The 19,536-nt window shown below is 44.7% G+C and overlaps 1 protein-coding gene across 1 annotated transcript in view; it reads left to right on the top strand.

Annotated features, from left to right (window-relative positions):
- Positions 1–19,536, top strand: part of grm5b (glutamate receptor, metabotropic 5b) — a gene marked incomplete at both ends in the record, with an annotated part of 110,255 nt that overhangs the window by 75,237 nt on the left and 15,482 nt on the right. The window contains 5 exon segments of the mRNA XM_079513837.1: positions 9,601–9,836; positions 13,773–13,894; positions 16,202–16,326; positions 16,943–17,111; positions 17,737–17,863. Of these exon segments, the coding sequence (XP_079369963.1) occupies positions 9,601–9,836; positions 13,773–13,894; positions 16,202–16,326; positions 16,943–17,111; positions 17,737–17,863 (779 nt within the window).

Here is a 19,536-nt window from a genome sequence, read left to right as displayed (position 1 = left end):
TACATACATACATACATACATACATACATACATACATACATACATACATACATACATACATACATACCCCCTATTGACCTTATACCAACCTAGAAACGTAATTTAGTTACGTCATCAAGAACAGTGGTCCCTTATTGGCCGGTGGAATTATCGTAACGGAGGCTTAGAATTATCTCATTTGAAAGAAAACTATCGTACACAACCAAAAAAGGGAAATCACGTGCAAATATGTAATTACCACCAAAAAATGCATACTTAGTGTAAGAAACAACCTTGTTTGAGACTCGGATATGAGACTAAAATGCATCACATATGCTGCGTGGAAGCAGGCGACTTCCTGGACCTTACACAAATAAAAGCCTTAAACTGAAACTTTGTAATGCCTCCAAATACAGAACTAGGGTTAGATATAATTTCCTGATTTCCTGACTAATTTTGAAAAGCCAAACCGAATCCCAAATCAGCAGCCAGAAAATGTAGTAAATTCAAACACTTTTTTTGTGCTATGATATGGCAAAATTGGGCATTTTTTGAATTATTGACACTGCACTGGACGCTCTGGCCAGCTGCCCTGATTGCCTTGAGCTCCAACATAATGAAGGGATTGGAGGCAGCTGGCTTGTGCAAAGAGATTCAAATTGTTCACTCTCACATAGGAGAGCAACAGTTAATTGATTGATTTAATCAATTATACAAAAATAATTGATAATCAATTTGAATTAACACTAGAACATTAACCCGGGTGATTTTAACCCGGACAATTATGTTTATGTGATTCTCATATTGTTGCTGATGTCTGAGGTGCGTGGGTCTGGGTCCTCCGGTCGTCAGTCCATAGTGGTAGCGGTAGCCGAACAGATTGCGGAGCGGTCTTGATACCGAAAGGTCGCCAGTTCGAATCAGCGGTCCGACACGTTACAATTACCACCGCTGAAGTGCCCTTGAACAAGGCATTGAACCACTACGATGAAATGTTCTATGAGCAGGGCCTGGCTGGAAACAAGTTCTTGAGCTTAGCCCAGATACCCTGGGTAAATATAGTAATCATTTCATTTCATTAGACTTGTCTGGCACCAATTACATCATAATTTGCCCTAAACAAACATTAAGGTCCCATAGACTTGGCTGGGGATGGGGAATTTATAATTAGGCTCTAAACAAACATTACAATTCCATTGTCTTGGCTGCCACATGATATGAACGTATACAGTTGGGTGCCACCCAGGGCCGGATTTAGCCAGCCCCACTCAGGTGGGCAGACAGAATTGTAAGGGGGGGCGACTCCGCCGGCGCGGGTGGGGTGTCAAACCCACATTGGGTGGGCAGGACGCACGTTTGGGTGGGCTATGCCCCCCCCTAGAACCGGCCCTGGTGCCACCGATATTGTCCCTTATCATTTGACCCATTTAGGCCTGACCTCAACATTTAAAAAAATCCTTCTAAATCCTCCACGATTTAAAAAAAATAGCAGATCTACAAAGCTCATAGCGCGCTATGAGCTTGTAGATCTGCTATTTTTCAATAGCTAAATTATAACATAATGTTTAAAACACCAAAAGGGGTTCCCGCCCAAAATGGGTTAACTGTCCTTTTGCGCAGATCACGCAAACCTCAGCAAAAAGAAAAGGACAATATCGATGGCCTCCAACTGTGTAGGATGGAAACCATGACAACAACAATCTTCGCTACATATACAGTAGACACCATTGTAAAGAGTGCGAGTGAAAGAGATAGAAAGAGACGCAATCAGGATGTCGTTTAAATCACTTCAGTCACATACCATATAGATTGACGTATAGTTTGAAAAGCATTGATTTTTAAAGTGAACACAGGTGTGAATATTATATTTTATCTTGGTGTTTAGGCTTTTCTACATGTTGTTACTCCCGGCCGCCTGCTCTCAGCACTGTTCAAGGTGAACTTCAATCATCTTATGTTCATATAATTGGTCCTCCTCACTAGGTAATTGCTACCGGCCGCTTACTTTCACATTGAACCTTTTAGAGATATTTCACTTTCAGACTTTCAAACTCCATTCTAACCATGATAGATTCATTGAAAACACTTTGGTTCTAAAAACCAAAGTGGGAAATTGCTTTTTGGTTAAGGCCGGAGTAAATGGAGTTGCAGTAGTCGAGACGTGATAAAATGAGGAAATATGTCTTTTACAACTGACATATACAAGTCTCTCACACATATCTGCCTTTCAGGGGTGTAAATCGAGTGATGGACTGCTGGTCACAATACAGCTTTATTTTCTTTGCAATTATAATACTAAATCACATTATTGTCAATGGTAACAAGTGCACACATGAACCAAACTCCTCTGTCAGTGTCATTTGATTAAAAAGAATCTCTCACACAGAAATGTAGCCTACATTACAGGTTGACTATAATCATTCTGGCTGCTAGACTAGGTATGTGTAACAAAACAAAACAAACTGAAAACTAATATATTTCTAGCCATCACTGCTACATTCTCAATAGTCAATACTCGAGTGAAATACAAGGGTATTCAACAGGGGGTCCGAGACCCCTAGGGGGTCCACTAACTAACCCTAGCATCCCTATTCTGAGGGTAACAGTCGAAAATAGCAGATCTACAAGTTCCCAAACGATGCCTCATGCTGTGACTAGGTGGGCGTCTAAAAATACTGAACATGAATCAAACACAACACTGCACTGTTTGACATGGTGCTGTCAAACAATCTATGAAGGCACTAGGGAACGGTGGGCACCAAAACAGAGTGGGCACTAGGGAACGGTGGGCACCAAAACAGAGTGGGCACTAGGGAACGGTGGGCACCAAAACAGAGTGGGCACTAGGGAAAGGTGGGCAGACTAGGTATCAGGGAAAGGTGGGTACCAAAACAGAGTGGGCACTAGGGAAAGGTGGGCAGACTAGGTATCAGGGAAAGGTGGGCACCAAAACAGAGTGGGCACTAGGGAACGGTGGGCACCAAAACAGAGTGGGCACTAGGGAACGGTGGGCACCAAAACAGAGTGGGCACTAGGGAAAGGTGGGCAGACTAGGTATCAGGGAAAGGTGGGCACCAAAACAGAGTGGGCACTAGGGAAAGGTGGGCAGACTAGGTATCAGGGAAAGGTGGGCACCAAAACAGAGTGGGCACTAGGGAAAGGTGGGCAGACTAGGCACCAGGGAAAGGTGGGTACCAAAACAGAGTGGGCACTAGGGAAAGATGGGCAGACTGGGCATCAGGGAAAGGTGGGCACCAAAACAGAGTGGGCACTAGGGAAAGATGGGCAGACTGGGCATCAGGGAAAGGTGGGCACCAAAACAGAGTGGGCACTAGGGAAAGATGGGCAGACTGGGCATCAGGGAAAGGTGGGTACCAAAACAGAGTGGGCACTAGGGAAAGATGGGCAGACTGGGCATCAGGGAAAGGTGGGTACCAAAACAGAGTGGGCACTAGGGAAAGGTGGGCAGACTGGGCATCAGGGAAAGGTGGGTACCAAAACAGAGTGGGCACCAGGGGAAAGGTGGGCAGACTGGGCACCAGGGAAAGGTGGGCACCAAAACAGAGTGGGCACCAGGGGAAAGATGGGCAGACTAGGCACCAGGGAAAGGTGGGCACCAAACAGAGTGGGCACCAGGGGAAAGGTGGGCAACAAAACAGAGTGGGTAAGCTATCTATGAAATCTATTAAAAAGTTTAATCTGCAACACAATTTGATATGGGGTCCCTGGCTCCTGCTTCATCTCTCTCAGCTAAAGGTTTTCTCTCAATTCAAATCAATTCAATTCAAATTAGCTTTATTGCCTGGCATGCATGAGAAAACATATACATTTACATTGCCAAAGCAAAAGTGGAACGAGACAATCAAGATAAAACAATGTATGTACAAAAAAATATTGAATATAAATAGGAATTGAATAAAGGTGTAAAAGTTTTCTCTCACACACTCTCCAAACACACACACACTCTCTCTCTCTCTCTCTCTCTCTCTCTCGCTCTCACGCACGCTCTCTCCAAACACACACACGCGCTGTCGCACTCGCACTCGCACTCACACACACACACACACACACACACACACACACACACACACACACACACACACACACACACACACACACACACACACACACACACACACACACACACACACATACATACACACAAGTACAAGACAAGTACAATGTCTAGGGATGCATGTTTCTCAAAAATCTGTTTTTGAGAGAAACATATTTTTGAGAAACATGCATCCCTAGACATTGTACTTCTATTGCTATGTGAACATAATGTATATCGAAATACAGCGTAGAATGTCCACTTCCAGCCAAAAAAATAATAATCTTCTACCATGTGCCATTTCAGAGTTCTCAGCAGTCAAAGTCGGATTGGGACCACCAAATACAGCAGCATGTTTACATGCATTCTGCATTGTAGAGGCTGATATTTTGATAATGCAATTTCTTTTTTTGAAATATTTTATTTTACAATTTAATACACCTCGACAACCTCAGGTTTAATTTGATATATGGCATGAATATGTAGCTATAGTAGAACCTAGACTAGAGGTGTTTGAAACATTCAACTGCGTCTCACGCTAATAGTAGTTTTCAGACAAGGGTACACATGGAGAACAAGCTTTATTTATCTGTTGGTATCTACATAACAAAATATGTTATCAACTCAGTTTATTTTTTCCATGAATCCAGACATTCTAAAGTTTCTTTTAATATATTTCGTGTTCATATAGGTCCAACAGAGAATTTAAAAAAAGATTAATGAAATTAATTGGGGTCAATGGTGGCATAGCTCAGTTCTTGGGAAGACTGGTGGCAGACATAGAGTGCGCAAAGCGAAAATAATTAACATATGGACACTCCCCCAATGCTAAAAAAATCAGGAACGTGGTATGCCATATGAGTGAGCGTTCACCACGGCTTCCATAATACGAAAGGGCGCAGAGCGAGGCCAAAATCTGTATTACCGCATGGGTTTAGTCATATTATTTGACCTGCTTAATCCAACCCTGAGTGTTGTCCTGGCGTTTTAAGCGGTACTTCCAGCTTCCCTGCGTCAAATGATATGAGCGCACGGGAGGGTTTGTAGGGTGCGAACAGAATTGCAAGATATGGGGATGCCATACCTTTGGTTGCTTTGAATGCCAGCATCAGAGTTTTGTACAGCGACCGGGGGCCAATGGAATAATAATGGATTGCATTTTTATAGCGCTTTTCTATGCACATGCATTGTTGGTGCAATGGTCCATTCATTCATACATTGGGAGGTGAAGCGGCGAACAGTCAACACCAGCGTCCTCACTTACCACATTCTCACACACCAATGGTGGCGATCACTGCGAGCAAGTAGGGGTTCAAGTGTCCTTGAGTCTTGCTCAAGGACACTTTGACTAACTCTGGGATGTTGTGAAGGAGGTTATTGGAATGATGGCTGTCTGCCCCAAGGACAGTATTTCTGCTGAGGGCTTTGTGATACATCATGGTTTCATGAGTGGTATCATTACCCATGTACAGTACTACTGTATATGGTAAGATCCAGATTTTCTTTTCTTTTTTAAAGTTCACATTCCAATCTTTATTACTTCCTGCCATATTTTTACATTGGGAGGTGAAGCGGCGAACAGTCAACACCAGCGTCCTCACTTACCACATTCTCACACACCAATGGTGGCGATCACTGCGAGCAAGTAGGGGTTCAAGTGTCCTTGAGTCTTGCTCAAGGACACTTTGACTAACTCTGGGAGAGCCCGGGATCAAACTGGGAAGCTTGCGGTTGGCATCCGGCTGTTCTGCCGGCTGTTCTGACGGCCGCCCACTCTACACCTGAACCACTTCATTTCACTCTGAGAATGTAAAAACTGACCCTTAATTTAATTCAACACCAGGGGGGTTTCGACGTGTTGCACTGAAGGACAAATCAAGCTCTGGATTGTCCTCACTATTAGATCCAATATAAAATATCAGAGAAAAACAGATGAGAAAAATATCATTACTTCTTTCCCTGGCAAAACCTGAAGGATGCATGGACGTGCGAGAAAAACACGACACCATTTTTCAAGTAAACAATATGTGTACACATTTGCAGTTAATTTGCACTGCCCTTGAGAACTTATTTTGTCATCCAATTCTGTTTACTCATGCTTCACTGTCTGGGCCAAAATGCATGTGGTGAATATATTGTAATTGTTGGTTTGCTGGTAGTTTTATATGCTGAATATGTTTTCCACCTGCACTAGAATAATTGCTGCCTTCCTTATAGTGCTGTACATTGCAACATGTTTTAATTATGCACCTCATGCATTGGAATGTGTGTTTTTGATTTGTCTGTGCCTTCCTGGTATTGTATTAACCCGTCCGGAAGTGATTGGTTCATTCTAAGGCTTTGGACGTGGATTCTGAAATGGTGCTACAGTTAATTGGCTGACTGGGATGTTGTGAAGGAGGTTATTGGAATGATGGCTGTCTGCCCCAAGGACAGTATTTCAGCTGAGGGCTTTGTGATAAATCATGGTTTCATGATTACCCATGTACCTACAGTACTGTATTATGGTATTATGGTAAGATCCAGATTTTCTTATCTTTTTAAAAGTTCACATTCCAATCTTTATTACTTCCTGCCATATTATCTGGCACCTGGTAATCCCATTGTTCAATGTCTATCTTCCACAATTAGGAGATGATTAATTGGTGCTGACACTAGTCTGACACTACTCCGTTAAATCTAAACAAAATGACTGTTGCAGTGCGACAGCAACAACAAGGCTGCATAGCCTGAGGCCTGAGGCCGCATTCAGCTGAACGTGTTGCACGCCCATTCAATCAGTGAATCAACAACCTATGCCCATCTCTGTGATTTGGCTGTGAACTGCTCAGCTTTGTATTCCTAAACGTAACCTCAGTAAACTATGCCTAAACGGTTCAACCTAACCTTATTCCTAATTTTAACCTCAGTAAAACAGATACAAGGATACAAGAACTGCCCCACCGAGCGGTCGGCGGGAGGTCGTCAGAAAAACATGAGTGCGAGTGTGTTTTAAGGCAAGAATTCCGGTTACCGTGATGAGCCATTGAGCCTTCAGAAGATGATTCTATGGAGAGAGAGCACACTGTATGTGCCTTCAGGTGGCTAATCTACAACTTCAAGTTAATTGGTTTAGCCGACACAGATTGTGGTTGCATGTGTGCACTCGCACGCATAACTGTGCGTGGATGCGTGTGCCTGCGTGTGCCAACATGCTGTGTTATTTTGGCCGCTCGGGAATTGCAGATGTGACCTGCTGGGAAGATGAATCAAACAGACAGACAGAGGCAGGGCAGGGGTCTCCAGAGGGACATGTGTGTGAGTGAGAGAGGAGGTGCGAGACAGAGAGAGTGGCAGAATACCTGAGCACTGTGACTGATCCACAACTAAGGGAAAACGTTGACGGTGTACAGACAGTCTTGCAATGGAGAAAGGTCGCCACAGGCAGAACTGGCTCCCAAGAGAAGACCGTGCACAGACCCCTGCTGCACACACAACGAGGTAGAAACTGAGCTACACTTCCTAACCAGGATGCCAGGTTGTTTCCCGTTTTCCTCCTGACATTGTGTCGACATGCCGATGAGCAAGGCAAGGATCTGCTCCCAATCCAGCGAGTTGACACCTGTGTGTGCACTTTGAGTGGTTGGAAGACTGAAATCCATTTGCACATTGTCTGATGTCTAGTTCTTGTTGTGCAGTGTTGTCTTCACACCAGTCCCTGAGAGAGAGAGAGAGAGAGAGAGAGATAGAGAGAGAGAGAGAGAGAGCGTGTGCGCGTGCGCGTGCGCGTGTGTGTGTGTATACGAGCTGCAATGGATACAGCGACAGAAAGTCTAAGATGACAGGTTAGCTCCAACCTCCCATTTTCTACAGCCCACACATGCACACACACACAAATGGACTCTCTGTCTGTCTGTTTCTCTCTTTCCCTCACACACACACACACACATACGTGCGCGCGCGCGCGCGTGTGTGTGTGTGTGTGTGTGTGTGCACGTGTACGAAGCATGGTCTAACGTGTGATGAATCTCCCCCAAAAGAACATGTCACCAACAAGATTAATGACCACAGCTCCAAGCAGAGAAAGACACACACGAATGCACGCACGCACTCACGCACGCACGCACGCACGCACGCACGCACGCACGCACGCACGCAATTCACAAATTTTCCACCGATTACCAGGAGGCAGGCAGGTTAGGGTAGGCAGGCACAGATGGCAGTGAGAGTGTTCACAGCATGGCTCTGTGTGTGTGTGTGTGCTGTGCGTGTGTGCGTGTGTGTGTGCGTGTGCGTGCGTTTGTGCTTGTGTGTTTGTGTGTTGGAAGGAAGTCACATTCATCTCATTGCGGTCCGGGAGAGCATGGCTGTCAAAATGCAGCCAAAATGAGCCATTTGACCTAGATTATCGTGGCTGGTGCTTGTGATTTTGTGCGTACATAGAGCCTACGTGTGTGTGTGTGTGTGTGTGTGCGTGCGTGCGTGCGTGCGTGCGTGCGTGCGTGCGTGCGTGCGTGCGTGCGTGCGTGCGTGCGTGCGTGCGTGCGTGCGTGCATATAAGAGAGATCTGATCTGTTCTGTTCTGGTGAGATACTGGGGAGCCATACTATGATCCGACGGAGCATTGGTTCGAAGGAGCATTGGTCCGAGGTGCGCTGGGGGTCGGGAGAGGGTTGGGGTTAGGTTTAGGTGTGCTGCCCCGGGGGAGGTTAGGGTTAGGGTGAGGGTTTGAGGTAGGTTGTCGTTCGGACCAATGCTCCGTCGGACCAAACACATGAACCCAGATGCCTCTAGACTTCACCTTCACTACTTCAAGATTGAATTTGCCCCAATAACGGGCTCATAAACTCGCAAGCACGTATACACACAATACCAGTCTTAAAGGGACACATCATACTCACACAAACACTCGCCGCCACAAAGCGGGATGATGTGGTTCAGTTTATTTTTTGTGTTGTTTGTGTTTAACTGGCTGCCGTTAATCTTGCCCGTTAATCATGTCTGTTCATGGTGGCCAAATTTTGTTCAGTAGCAGGATTAATGTGAGGAGGATTATCTGTGAATGCTATCTCAACAATGACTTTCTATTTCCCTGTGCCTATGCCTATGGTCACAACAATACGTGTCAAAACTTGTATGCTGCACATTCGGTGGGCTCTGTGCACACAGAATCATTTATTCTTCCTACTTCCGGGCCCCTTCCCTATACTTCCTTCACAGGTGTTACCGATTAAACTAATTAAGGCTATGTTACATTTAATGTACAGTGGTTCTCAAACCTTTTCATTTCAAGGACCCCCATACCTCTGAGAGTGTACATTTGTACGCTCTCAGAGTTTACACACCCATACGGAGCCATTTGGAACCCACTCAATGACACCCACTGGTGTAGCAGAGTGTTTCCAGTGAGCCAACATGCACAATAGCAGCACCCTAACTCTGTTTGACCAGAATGGAACAGAGTCTTCATTAGTATCATCGGTAACACCTGTGAAGGAAGTAGGGAAGGGGCCCAAGTTCTTTCCAAAATGGCGTGTGTTCATAGAGCCTATTTAACTCAGAGCGTATATACTCCACCCCCTCTACAGTGACGGCTGGGCCGACCGCTACGACGTGACGGACGGCTTCGTGCGCGAGGCGGCGGGCGGCATCACCATCAAGCTGCAGTCGGCCGACGTCAAGTGGTTCGACGACTACTACCTGCGTCTCCGGCCCGACAACAACCCGCGCAACCCCTGGTTCCCCGAGTTCTGGCAGCACCGCTTCCACTGCCGCCTGAAGGGCCACGCCCAGGAGAACGCCAAGTACAACCGCACCTGCAGCAGTGAGTGCATGGCCCCCTTTTCCACCGCAGTACAACCACACCTGCAGCAGTGAGTGCATGGCCCCCTTTTCCACCTGCAGCAGTGAGTGCATGGCCCCCTTTTCCACCTGCAGCAGTGAGTGCATGGCCCCCTTTTCCACCGCAGGCACGGTTGAACCGGTTACCAAACAACGCACGCGGTATCTCCAACATGTCAACATACGAACCAAGGTATCTGGCTTTACAACCCATATACCTTGGATAGCTTCTATTACCTTTGGCACGAGTCTTCTAGATGAGACAGAATAACTGGCTAATGGTTAAGCAACTCGTAGAGCATTGAAGTAGAGGTTTCTACATCCCGGTTAAGTTCGTATCGAACACCACTGTAGCGGGTCCTAACTAAATAACCAGCACTGGTTCGAGCTATTTAATATGGTCCTTATTTAGATAGTGTAAGTGATATTCTTTGGATAAAACAACAGAGGTTTTGTTATAAGGTTGAATAAAGGTTAAAGCACTATATTCTGATAGTCATCAGAATCATTGCTTTCTTTGTTTGTTCAGGACAGGCCTATTCATAGTCCAGTTTTAGTTAATAAAGTGACCACCAAAACGGTGGTCAGCCTATGAGGTGACACCGAAAAAAAACCCACCGTTATGATGGTTACCTTATCACCTTGGACTATGAATAAGCCTTAACAGGAGTCTCCCTGTCTCTTCAGCTCTTTAATAAACAGAGAATACATTTTCAGGCAGGTGACAACATTTCAGCCAATCAGGAGAGAGTATTTATCAGCTTGTGTTTCAGTTCCACTTTTGTCTGCTCATTTATTTGTGTCATCACTTACAATTCCGCTTGTTTTATCTGTATCCTGACAGCGTTCTCTATCCTGATTGGATAAAATTGGTTTCCCAGTTTCAGTTTCGTTTTGAGAAAAGTTTCTGCATGTCACGAGCCGTGACGTGTCACGAGGCGTGATGTCACGAGCCGTGATGGACTTTGTTACACATGGACATATTGTATCTTCACCAAAAATAGCCTATGGATGGATGTACAGTAGGTGGTTTGTGACGTAGGTCTGTCCTATGTTCCTAAATAGCAGATCTTACAACAGCTTGACATGCTTGTAAGATCTGCTAAAGTTTGTTCGGAACTGGAACCAACCAACTGGAACCTGTGCTTTCACAGAACCTGTTCTGTGAAAGCACCAAGGTTCCAAGAATCTAGAACGGAACCAGTTCTAGAACCAACTCCTAAACGATTAAACGAAGCGTCTAACCATAATCCTATACCCAACCTGGATCTTTGCCTAATTGCAGGCCTAACTGAACTCCCCAAATATGTACATCGAACCGTGTTGCAGCTCCGATCACCACAAAGGCTTAACTTCTTCACATTTAAATACCTTTGCCTCTCTCTCTCTCTCTCTCTCTCTCTCTCTCTCTCTCTCTCTCTCTCTCTCTCTCTGTCTCATAATCTCCATTCAGAGGCAAATCAGTGTATGAGTGCGGCACTCATACACTGATTTGCCTCTGAATGCCTGAATGCACTCAGAGTGCCTCTTCAAAGAGACTCATGAGGAATAGAGACAGGAAAGGTTTCCACTGTCGGGTGGAAACCATGTATGTCCAAAACCATATATATGTTTTAGTATCTTAAAAATACACTGAAAACAGCAGCTCTATACAAGCTCACAACACCTCGCATCGAACCTATACTTTCACTATATAGTGTAGTTCAAAACTTGAGTAGGGCATTGATTTTCGGAGGAAAAAAAGTTGAACTGCGGAGATAAATGGTTTCAGTCTGATGTTTCGTAGAAACAGAACATTGTGCACGATGCCTGCCCCATCTCCTGTAGCAGTGAGTGCAGTGCACACAACATCATGATGCCTGCCCCATCTCCTGTAGCAGTGAGTGCAGTGCACGCAGCATCATGATGCCTGTCCCATCTCCTGTAGCAGTGAGTGCAGTGCACACAGCAGCATGATGCCTGCCCCATCTCCTGTAGCAGTGAGTGAGTGCAGTGCACACAGCAGCATGATGCCTGCCCCATCTCCTGTAGCAGTGAGTGCAGTGCACACAACATCATGATGCCTGCCCCATCTCCTGTAGCAGTGAGTGCAGTGCACGCAGCATCATGATGCCTGTCCCATCTCCTGTAGCAGTGAGTGCAGTGCACACAGCAGCATGATGCCTGCCCCATCTCCTGTAGCAGTGAGTGAGTGCAGTGCACACAGCAGCATGATGCCTGCCCCATCTCCTGTAGCAGTGAGTGAGTGCAGTGCACACAGCAGCATGATGCCTGCCCCATCTCCTGTAGCAGTGAGTGCAGTGCACACAGCAGCATGATGCCTGCCCCATCTCCTGTAGCAGTGAGTGCAGTGCACGCAGCAGCACGATGCCTGCCCCATCTCCTGTAGCAGTGAGTGCAGTGCACACAGCAGCATGATGCCTGCCCCATCTCCTGTAGCAGTGAGTGCAGTGCACGCAGCAGCATGATGCCTGCCCCATCTCCTGTAGCAGTGAGTGCAGTCATAATCATTTCCATGTTGAACGATGGGGCGGCTGCATGTGGCTCAGGGGTAGAGTGGCCAGTAGAGCGTCCGGAATGGAATCGCAAGGTTCCCAGTTCAATACATACTAGTCTCCCCCAGAGTTAGTGTCAAGGTGTCCTTGAGCAAGACTCTGAACCCCTGATTGCTCCCGATGTGCAGGTTGGTGCCTTTCATCCGCCATCAGTGTATGAATGTGTGTGTGAATGGGTGAATGTAATGCACAATCTATGTAAAGCGCTTTAGATAAAAGCACTATATAAATGCACCATTTACCATTTATCTCTGAAACAGTACTTCTCAATATGTCTCAATATCAAGGACACCAACATGAATGTCCGTGTCCGTGGACCCCTAACTGAAAATACATTATTCAAGGGACCCTTATACAATATTAGTGTAGTTAACATTTTTTTTTATTTTTTTTTTTAATAATAGCAGATCTTACAAGCTAACATGTCAAGCTGTTGTAAGATCTGCTATTTAGGAACGTAGGACAGACTTACGTCACAAACCACCTACTGTACATCCGTAGGCTATTTTTGGTGAAGATACAATAATGTCCATGTGTAAACAAAAACAAACTTTCCAGACTTCCCTCATCCACCCTTTCTGATATGAACGCCATCACACATTTAGCACTGATCCCCTACATCAGTGGTTCCCAAACACTGAGTCGGGACCCATTTTTGGGTCACAGAAACAGTTTTATGGTTCCCTTTATTTTTTTGTTTCCTACATTTTGTTTTTGCTTTATATATATATATATATATATATATATATATAATAGGGTATATATATATATGTATGCAAGCACCTGGCGAAGCCAAACGGCGATCTTTGGCCTGCATATATATCTACATTTGTTTAGTTTAAAAATAAATAGAAAACACATTTTTAAGAAGTGAAAATGGTCGATCTACAAGTCGCTTGTAGATCTAGAACTTGTATAGATCTGCTATTTTCACTAGGTTGGGTCCCAGGCAAACATCTCATTTATTTTTGGACACAGGCTAAAGGTTTAGTAACCAGTGCCCTGCATTGTCACTTCAGACTCATACAGTAGGCTACCATCTGGACGAAGATACAGAACTTGAACTTGAAATGGGAACAAGTTTTTGTCACCTTCAGCCCTTCAGTGCACTAAACAAACTGCCTCGCTGACATGATGCTTTCTGTGTATACTGAGGACTTCATGTATTGTCTTGGTGTTGTGTTGTTTTGTGCAATATGGTTGTGTTCTTTTTGTTGGAACAGACAGATGTAGGCCTATATATCCCTGTGGGGATAATAACGATCCAGTTTATTAAGGTCCAGTTTATTAAGTCTTAGAGGGTTTAAGGAGCGATTAAGTCTGCATTGTATAGGGTTTGTGTGACGAGACTGTGTTCTGTGCAGAGCATGACTCGCTGCGGCAGCAGTACGCCCAAGACACCAAGATGGGCTTCGTCATCAACGCCATCTACTCCATGGCATACGGTCTGCATAACATGCAGCGGGCACTGTGCCCAGGCTACCAGGTGAGTTACCATCTATGGCATATATGGTCTGCATTCAGCGGGCACTGCCCAGACAGGCTACCAGGTGAGTTACCATCTATGGCATATATGGTCTGCATGCAGCGGGCACTGCCCAGACAGGCTACCAGGTGAGTTACCATCTATGGCATATATGGTCTGCATGCAGCGGGCACTGCCCAGACAGGCTACCAGGTGAGTTACCATCTATGGCATATATGGTCTGCATGCAGCGGGCACTGCCCAGACAGGCTACCAGGTGAGTTACCATCTATGGCATATATGGTCTGCATGCAGCGGGTACTGCCCAGACAGGCTACCAGGTGAGTTACCATCTATGGCATATATGTTCTGCATGCAGCGGGTACTGCCCAGACAGGCTACCAGGTGGATAACACTGCCTTGACAGATGGGCTGATGGATGGATGGATGGATGGATGGATGGATGGATGGATGGATGGATGGATGGATGGTGGATGGATGGATGGATGGATGGAGGGATGGATGGATGGATGGATGGATGGATGGATGGATGGATGGATGGATCGATGGATGGATGGATGGAGAGAGAGAACAAGGGATGAGGGTGCATGGATGCTAGGGCGGTAGCGTGGCATTGTTTCGACCAACCGCAATCATCCTCCTATCATTACAACACAACCAAACCTGGACAGAGGGGGAACGCAAATGTAATGAAAGGCAATGGATAGTACAATTAAACACCACCTTTTCACAAGGCCTGAGCGATACAAATAATTAAAATGGAAAACAGGGGAGGAACCAAATCAACCTTTAAAAGCCATTGAATCCTAACCTCCAAATTGCTCTCAATTACAGGAGATAGATACTCCACTAATGGGCGTAGGCGTAGGTAAACATGCTTAATGCCCTCAAAGTTAATCACACTTTAAGCTTTTGACCTCCTAAACCTCAAGAGACTAAATCTAAATTATAAATATAAGATTTAGAAACTTTTAATAATTCTAGTAAGACTAAAACATAATTGCCCAGACTCTTCTTCAACAAAGATGGCGAAAGTAAACATTCTTTGTTCTATACTTATACATACAAGTGTATGGTACAAAACACTGAAGTCCCATAAGCGTCCATTTCGTTTTAATTTTACTCTCTCAAGAGTTAATTTACAAGAGCCTTTCTCGGCCCCACCCCTCTCCCATTTGTTTATATTGTGTTTAGGATCCAAGATGGCCGCAGCACCAGGAGGGGGTGGGGTGGAGGTGAGCAGGTAGACATATGCCCTTACTGGGCTGCATTCAAGACACTTGCCTTGTGTCTGACACCTGACTTGTGTCTGAACACAGCTTTGATGGATGTGTTCTGCCCCCCTCCCCCCCATCAAACAAAATGTTTGGTCAAACCATATGGGCTTCCATTGGAAATGCATTGGAGCAGCCATTAAACACAGACACAAGACATAAGACAGGTGTCTTGAATGTGTGAACGCAGCCCAGTAAGGCCACCCCCTCCCATGGTGCTGCGGCCATCTTGGATCCTAAACACAATATAAACAAATGGGAGAGGGGTGGGGCCGAGAAAGGCCCGTAGAAGAATTGTTAACAGCGTTTGCATGTTATCTGTCCTATACCATATCAATACAGCATGGAATTGTGAATCTTATCCAATGACAACAACATAATTATTTTGCATAGTTTGGTGTCTGAGAAGCTAATACATCTCACCGAATGGTGGTCCGTGGCTCAAATGCCGAATAAATATGGACCTTGAAGTGAAAATCACTGATATAAATAATAGATGATAAACATGTATGGATTCCAGGTCAGGCTCACTTGAACATTGAATGTCTAATAAATACTGCATGATGTGGATTCCCAGGGCCCTGCGGCAGCAGTGCTTCATTCACTGATACAGATAGCTCAGAGCTGCCCGCACGGCCCATCTGTGTTGCGTGGGTTATAGAAGGTACTTGACAAGACACTTATACAACAACGCCTGTGGTTAGACATTGATTGTCTGTCTTGCCGGGAGCTCGGGGACCCAAACTAGTGAAAATAGCAGATCTGCAAGCAGGTGCGCCCCATTGCGATCTTGTATGAGCTATTTTACTTCTTCTTTTAAACTAATTAATTATACTTTTTTTTTTCTTATTCATGGATTTCTGAGATTTGTTTGTTTGTTTTAAAATGTATCGTTTTTATTAAAAAAAAGAAAAAAAACTGTTTAAATGTGTATGAGTAACATTATTTTGTTTCTAACGCAAACAATATAAAAAGAATCAACAAGGGTATACATATATTTGGAATAAAGGTATTACTTTTATGTGGTCGGTAGGGTCTATGTGATGCCATGCGACCTATAGATGGCGCCACCCTGCTGGACTTCCTGATGAAGACCAACTTCACAGGCGTGTCGGGGGAGGGCATCTTGTTTGACGAGAATGGAGATTCACCTGGAAGGTAAATAGACACACGAACAATTTTGGAGTGTACCTTTAACCAGGGTAAATCACAATGAGATTTACATATCCTTTGCAATGGGCTCTGCTTCATACTGCGTTGTACTGGGAGCTGACCAGTACAACCCCAGGTTTATACTGTTGTACTGGGAGCTGACCAGTACAACCTCAGTTTTATACTGTTGTACTGGGAGCTGACCAGTAAGACCTCAGTTTTATACTGTTGTACTGGGAGCTGACCTGTTACAACCTCAGTTTGATATTGTTGTACTGGGAGCTGACCTGTAGTTTAATATTGTTTTACTGGGAGCTGACCAGTACAACCACAGTTTTATACCATATTGTACTGGAAATAAAAAAAAGTAAAATACAATAAAATAAAATAGAGACACCAGGGTTAATGCGGTCCATAATAAATCTCCCCTGGTTCCTACACGATTAGTCATCACACCCACTCTACACTAACAAAGTGTCTTTGAAGTGTGTCGTGTCTTTGTGAGGACAATGCTCGTCGTGACATTGTGTGTGTGTGTGTGTTTGTGTGTGTGCGTGCGTGCGTGCGTGCGTGCGTGCGTGCGTGCGTGCGTGCGTGCGCATTATGTTACTTTTTGGATCAGATATGAAATCATGAACTTCAAGAAGATGGGGAAGGACTACTATGACTACATCAACGTGGGCAGCTGGGACAACCGCGGCTTGAGGATCGATGACGACGAGATCTGGCCCAGCAGAGATGTCATCATGAAGTCTGTGTGCAGCGAGCCCTGTGCCAAGGGACAGATCAAGGTGACAAGAACACAGCAACCTTATAGAAAATAATACACATAGTATCCTGGAAGGATTAAAGCTTTATTTGGTTTTCCCCCAGCAGCAAACAACAGTAAGGACGTTTCGGCCCGAGGGCCTTCTTCAGCGTCAATGACGCTTGATTGACGCTGAAGAAGGCCCTCGGGCCGAAACGTCCTTACTGTTGTTTGCTGCTGGGGGAAAACCAAATAAAGCTTTAATCCTTCCAGGATACTACGTGAGTGCTGGTATTATTTTCTATAAGACTGTATGTTCTAGAACCGTGCACCCGTGACATTATGACGTGGAAATACTCAACCGAGTGCTTGCTTTTACCTTCCTCTTCAAGAACACAGCAACACAATGGTTCTAAAACCTTATTAACCACTTTAACCCATTAAGACCGGGAAAGCATCCTTTTGAATTTGAGCTAAAAAAGCATTCTTTTGGCTATTCCAAAAATAGCAGATGTACAAGCTCGAACTATACGAGCTTGTAGATTTGTTATTTTTAGGGAAGATATTTTGGTGTAGACAGAAACAAAGTGGTCAAAGTACAGTTGCAACTTGATGTCCCTGGCCCGGCGGGATCAGTGAAGCTCTGACTGTCATTCCATGTTTTCCAGGTGATCCGTAAAGGTGAGGTGAGCTGCTGTTGGACCTGCACTCCCTGCAAAGAGAACGAGTTTGTGTTTGACGAATACACCTGCCGAGCCTGCGAACTCGGCTCCTGGCCCACGCATGACCTCACAGGTGTGTGCGTGTGTGTGCGCGTGTGTGTGTGTTTGTGTGTCAGTGTGTGCATGCGTGTGTGTGTGTGCACGTGCACGTGTGTGTAGTTGTGCGCATGTGTGTGTGTGTGTGTGTGTATAATCTCACAACTCAGTACGTTGCGATGTGTTGTGCGCTTGTATTTGTTATTTGCTATTTGTGGCTTATATGTTCTCCCCAGAATATGGATGCTGAAGTGGTTAATATAATATACAATAAACTGTACTTCTGGGCGTTCCTTGTTTTTCATAGAAATATTAAATTTGAATTTCAGGTAGACTTACGTATGGGTGAAAACATGTCAGATGTCTGGTTGTATGGATTTGGATACAACGGTAGCAGATGGCCAGAGTAGCAGATTGTGGCTGGGGTGGCGAGTGTCCTCGGTAGTGGAAAAAGTACTCACATTTGTTACTTATAAATGTAACATACAGTATGTGAGTAAAAGTATCAGTAGTGCAATGTACTGTAGAAATACTCTTTCGCAAGCAAAAGTACAGAATTCAAAATGTAATGGTATCAAAAATGTACTTAAAGTACCAAAAGTAGAAGTAGGCTACTCGTCAAGTTTACAAATGTATACAATTATTTTGAAGCTACAGTAGCAGAGCTTGTAGATTGGCTATTTAAAGTGCGGAAGTGGTTAATGTTTGTTTTGTAATTTTTGTTTTAGCAATGTAAACGTATGTTTTCTCATCAAAGAAAGCACCTGACGACGCTCACGGTGAAACGCGTCGTACTAATAAATAAGTTGATGATTCAGTAAGTTGTCCGTCTCTATTCCCTGGAGTGCAGTCCCTTCCTTGGAAGGTTTATTTCTCTTTTTGAAGTCAATGGGCAGTATTATGCGTGTCTTAAGTACCAGGTCTTATTACTTAACTTAAGACCTGGAGGAGTGGTCAATGCTGTTTGGCCACTCAGAATAGCCAAATGGCATTGATCACGCCTCCAGGTCTTAAGTTAAGTAATAAGACCTGGTACACGCATAATACTGCCCTATGCCTGCTAACTAGACTTGCACCTCCCAGAGTTTTTTTTGGATGTGCAGGAGTGCAGCTTGTCTCGTATGTTTTCTCATGCCAATAAAGACAAATGGAATTGTAATAATAATCAAAATCTATAAAGTAACAAGCAGTAACTAAAGTTTTAGTGGCGTAAAAGTACAATATTTGCTGCTGAGATGTAGTGGAGTAGAAGTTAAAGTACTGACAATTGGAAATACTCCAGAGTGTCCTCTGGTCAGCCTTGGCTACTCACCGCTACTTTATAGCTGTATCATTGTGTGGAGATCTCTGAGCGTCGGGCTATACGCAAGACTAGTTATTACCTTTGCCTCTTGCAGTGCATAAAGTTTGAGGGCTACAAGTCAGACGTTAAAGAAAGAATAGAAGTGGCACATCCACTGGACAGCAGGACAAAACTGTGGATAAAGCAATATAAAAAATAGAAGTCCACAAGGCTTTATTGATTAACGTTTCGACACAGAGTTTCATCTTCTGATGAAGACAGACTCTGTGTCGAAATAATAATCTATAATAAAGCCTGGACTGGGAGCTTTACAAAAAGTTACAGTGTGCAGGTTTTTGAGTGGTGCAACCACTCCAAGGAACAGCAATGTCCGTGTTCACCTATGTGTCCACCTATGTGACTATGTC

This window comes from Electrona antarctica (assembly GCF_951216825.1).
Source record: "Electrona antarctica genome assembly, chromosome: 11".
NCBI lineage: Eukaryota > Metazoa > Chordata > Actinopteri > Myctophiformes > Myctophidae > Electrona > Electrona antarctica.
Note: the sequence above shows the minus strand (reverse complement) of the source record. Positions and strands in the feature narration are given on the sequence as shown.